Genomic DNA, 4,516 nt, shown 5'->3' with positions numbered 1-4,516 from the left:
CTGCTGGTCGCTGACTACATGAAGAGGAGAAAGCCCAAGGACTTCCCTCCCGGTCCTTTTTCCTTCCCATTCCTGGGAAACGTGCAATTTTTGTTTGCCAGAGACCTCTTGGCTGCAACAGAGACGGTAAGGGGATTTAAAGTGTCTTGAAGGAACCCACCTAACCCCATCACATTAAATCCAATGGCCCACCGAAAGCTTTCCACGAGTGGTAAGGAGATCGCCCATGTTCAGTTGCAACATGGATGAGGATTGCCTTGGAACACAGAGCCATGTCCTTTGGGCAAAGGGCATGGTACAGTGCCATGATTTCATCTGCAGCTGTAGGCCGGTGTAATGGGAAAACTTTTTAGGAAGGGAGTTACTGGAATATTTTTTTCCAGTTACAATTACTGGAAAATCCTTCTCAGTTGAGTCTTGCAAAATCTGATGAATGCAGCCTGGAAAGCTTCACAGCAACTCATGAAATCTGGTTTAGCAAATGAGGAACATGACTGTGTGCAATCAAGCCAACATCCTTGCACTTGTGCAACCACATCTCTCAGGCTCAGCTTGCCCTGTCATGATTGCAAGTCTGTCTGTCCTTCCCTGTGGTGCACAATGCCAGGGCATGCATTCTTTCTTCAGAAAACGTCACTGCAAACCAATCACCATTTATTTATTTATTCATTCATTTACTCCTTGCACAGCTTACTGAAAAATTTGGAGATATCTTCAGTTTGCAAGCAGGCAGCCAGTCATTTGTGATTGTAAATGGGCTTCCACTGATCAAGGAAGCTCTTGTGACCCAGGGAGAGGACTTCATTGGTCGCCCTGAAATTCCTCTTGACACAGATATCTTCAGTAAATTGGGTGAGCTATCTATTTAAATTCATATCTGAAACGTGCTGTTAATGTGTTTCAAATATACCAGAAGGGAAGCTGGAGAAAATGCCATGGCTTGACACTCATGGTGAGCAGAGTCACCAGCATGCTTGAGCTCCCTTTATCAAGGCAGGTACCCCCCCGTCTTCTTCCCCTTGCTGAGAGCATCTTCTTTGCTCACATTGGAATGCTTCTGCCAGGGCTGATCTCCTCCAATGGGCACCTGTGGAAGCAGCAGAGAAGGTTCACCTTGGCCACCCTCCGAAATTTTGGCCTGGGGAAGAGGAGCCTGGAGGAACGGATCCAGGAGGAGTGCCGGTTCCTCACGGATGCATTCAGGGATGAGCAGGGTGAGGAGCACTTCCCTCAGCAGTTCAGTTCAGTTGCACTGAAGGCAGAATCTGTCTTGGACCATTTTCATTTTCCTGATGCTAATACCTGCTGAAAAATACCTCATTTCACAGGGAATGCTAGCAACCTGCCAGCATCCCAGATTCTTTCTACAGGTGCTTTGTCCTCAGATTAACTGATAGATGCAGCTAAGTTACACTCAAAACATCATTCTTTGCCCACCTTTGGTTTATCACTCCATTTGAAACTTTTAGAACATTCCTTGGGGCTGTTGACACCAATGTTTCCAGTTAATTCCAGTGGTGTTTGCAACTATTCCACATCTTCCTTTTCAATGAAACCAACCAGAAGATGTCCACTGAGGGCCACTCATTTCACTTGTTGAATATTTTCCACTGATTATGGTGCTTTCTTCCCTTTCTTTCTGTGGATATGGGTAGAAAATTGATTGTTCGCTTTTCCTTCTCCAGGAAATCCTTTCAACCCTCACCTTAAAATCAACAATGCTGTTTCAAACATCATCTGCTCCGTCACCTTTGGCAATCGGTTTGAATACCATGATGAGGACTTCCAAAACTTGCTGCGGATGATGGATCAGACTGTTACCCTCCATGAGAGCATAATGAGCCAGGTACAGCCCTCCTCCTCCTGATGAACAAACCAAGGGACCATATCTGATCCTCATACACCTTGGCTTGTAGACACTTCAGCACTGACATTCCTTTGAACACTCATTGATAGTTTTATATCCTTTTTATATTGTAGACCCAAAATCTCTCAAGGAGAGGTTTTGGGAAGGAGCAACACTGAACAAATCAAGGATGTTGTAGCTATCCTCCACGCAGTGTATATCAGTCAGTAATTTCTTTCAGCCATATTTTCAAGCTATGCAATGCTGACATTGCTCTCTTTCCCATCACATCACTGCTCCTAACCACTGAGTGCCAAGCTCCCTGCTGTGACTGAGGAGCACACTAGTTACTCGATTGTGAAATGGAGATACCAATCCTTTGTCATGCTCCTCTGGAGATAGATAAGTTAATTCCATCTACTCCAGCACTGCAGGGCAGTGGCTTGCAGGTTTTTCAAGTCTTGAAAACAGGAGGGGATTGCTTTCCTTTATTCAATTTGTTCATCTCTTTTTCTGTCCAAAGCTGTACAATGCTTTCCCCTCCGTAATAAAGTACCTCCCAGGATCTCACCAAACCATATTTAAAAACTGGAGGCTGATGAAAGGCTTTGTGAAAGAGAAGATCAACAAACATAAGGAAGACCTGAACCCCTCAGAGAGCCGAGACTTCATCGACAGCTACCTGCAGGAGATGGCCAAGGTCAGCAGAGTGGAGCAAGGCCTTCCTCAGTGGGGACTGGAGATCAGGAGGGCTGAGAAGCAAATGAAATTCCCCACCTGAGCTGCTGTTATGTCCATATGTGAGCTCAGGATGGACATTAGTTTTGGGGCATCCATTGGAGGAATGAGGATGCAGCTTCTGCCAAAAGCCTTGAGGCAGAACTGTGTGGGGTATTGAGGAAGTCCTTGCTGCTCATGTGACACTAACACTTGATTTTCTGAAGCCCAGTGGCAGTGACTTCTGTGAGGATAACCTGGTGGCATGTACTCTTGACCTACTGTTTGCTGGGACTGAGACCACCTCCACAACCATCCGCTGGGCCCTGCTGTATATGGCCGTGTATCCAGAAATTCAAGGTACACATAGCAGCAGGACTGTGTGCTTTTCCTGTGTATAAACCTTGGTGAGTGACTCCTTTTGGCTGAAAGGAAAAACAGGAATCCCTCCGTACAAATGAGGAACAAATGCTTTCTTCTGTATTCAGGCACATGCCTAAGCTGTTTTAAAACTTTCCCTGGTAATTCTGTAATGCTTTAATATGGGACCAAGAACCAAACGCAGGCACTTCCCCCCACAAGCATTGGAAATCCCTGAGGGCTTTATAGCAGAAGCAAAAGAGGCTTTGAAGGGAACATAGGGTCCATGCAGCAGCTTGAGTGATGAACATGCAGAGAAGTACCATAAGTGTCCTGGTGGTACATGATTGACCTGGGATGGTCCTTTGAAGACTCGCATAGCAAAAAGTTCATGGTCTCCCCAGAGATCCATGGCTTTGCTGCACCATAGCTGATCCCTGCTCTTTCCAAACAGCCCGTGTGCAAGCCGAGATTGATGCTGTCATTGGGCAGACACGACAGCCAGCCCTGGAGGACAGGAACAACATGCCCTACACCAACGCTGTCATCCATGAAGTGCAGAGGAAAAGCAACATCGTCCCTTTCAACGTGCCTAGAGAGGCGGTGAAGGACACAATCTTGGCTGGCTTCCGGGTGCCCAAGGTAACACCAATCCCTAGCACTGAGTCGTTAGGAGGAGACTCCCATTTCCCCATTCCTGCTGGGAGAAAAATGCAGCATCACTGCCCCTTACAGAGATCACTCCTGTGGATCATATTTTGCTGTCCCAAAATCACTTTCCAGCATACTGCATTGTCTGTGTCCAGAATGAAGGCCATGAGGTGAGGCATCCACACACATCCTCAAGGAATAGAGCCCTCCTCATGCAGACTTTTCTTAGAGGAACTTTGAACAAAAAAATGCTGACGTGAGAAAAGTGCAGATATATCTTGATCAAATAGCCAAGAAGTAGGAAAATATGGCCAGGCAAAAAAAAGAGGAACACATGCTTGTGACAAATTGAACTACGGATGATCTTCATGGCAAGCAAAAGGGAACATTAAAGCACTCTCTTGGTGCAGTGGCAGAGAGAGTGCAAAGTGATTTTCTTTCTCTTGTCTCAGGGCACTATTTTGATCCCAAATCTAACCTCTGTGATGTTTGACAAGAAGGAATGGGAAACGCCTCAAAGTTTTAACCCTGGGCATTTCCTGAAGGACGGTCAGTTCTGGAAAAGGGAGGCTTTTATGCCATTTTCTATAGGTAAGATCAGCTGCAGTTTCTTCTTCATCACAGTGCTTCTGTGCTGAAGCACTGGGATGGGGCTCCTAGCTGCACAATGAAGACCCTGAGCAAACTAGTGATGGAAAATGCAGACATTGGCTGTATCCACGCGAGGTGCTGCTTCCTATATGGGTGAAAAATAGTCACTTCCTTAGCAGTGACCATGCAGCCACCTCAAAGCGCCACTCCCATCTCTTAGCCCCTTATTCACAAACACAGGAGCCTGGAAAAATGCTGGAGACCCCAACAGTGCATTCAGCAAGGTGAGAGCAGTGCTCTGTGCTCCCAGTCCCACACAGCTGAGTTCAATGGGCTTTGCCACCACCACCA

The 4,516-nt window shown here is 46.5% G+C and overlaps 1 protein-coding gene across 1 annotated transcript; it reads left to right on the top strand.

The window, feature by feature from the left end:
• The first annotated feature begins 6 nt into the window (after positions 1–6).
• On the top strand, positions 7–4,508 carry LOC122190960 (cytochrome P450 2J2-like). Its single transcript, XM_042891144.1, has 8 exons — positions 7–126; positions 690–852; positions 1,065–1,214; positions 1,686–1,846; positions 2,370–2,546; positions 2,791–2,923; positions 3,378–3,565; positions 4,027–4,508. The coding sequence occupies exons 1-8, from the start codon at positions 19–21 to the stop codon at positions 4,210–4,212; spliced, it is 1,266 nt and encodes a 421-aa protein (XP_042747078.1). The 5' UTR covers positions 7–18; the 3' UTR covers positions 4,213–4,508.
• The last annotated feature ends 8 nt before the right edge of the window (positions 4,509–4,516 follow it).

The sequence above is a fragment of the Lagopus leucura genome, unplaced genomic scaffold, assembly GCF_019238085.1.
Source record: "Lagopus leucura isolate 7727_CA_CO unplaced genomic scaffold, USGS_WTPT01 42765-0_obj-0_obj, whole genome shotgun sequence".
In the NCBI taxonomy this organism is placed as follows: domain Eukaryota; kingdom Metazoa; phylum Chordata; class Aves; order Galliformes; family Phasianidae; genus Lagopus; species Lagopus leucura.
This window is presented reverse-complemented; position numbering and strand designations above follow the sequence as displayed.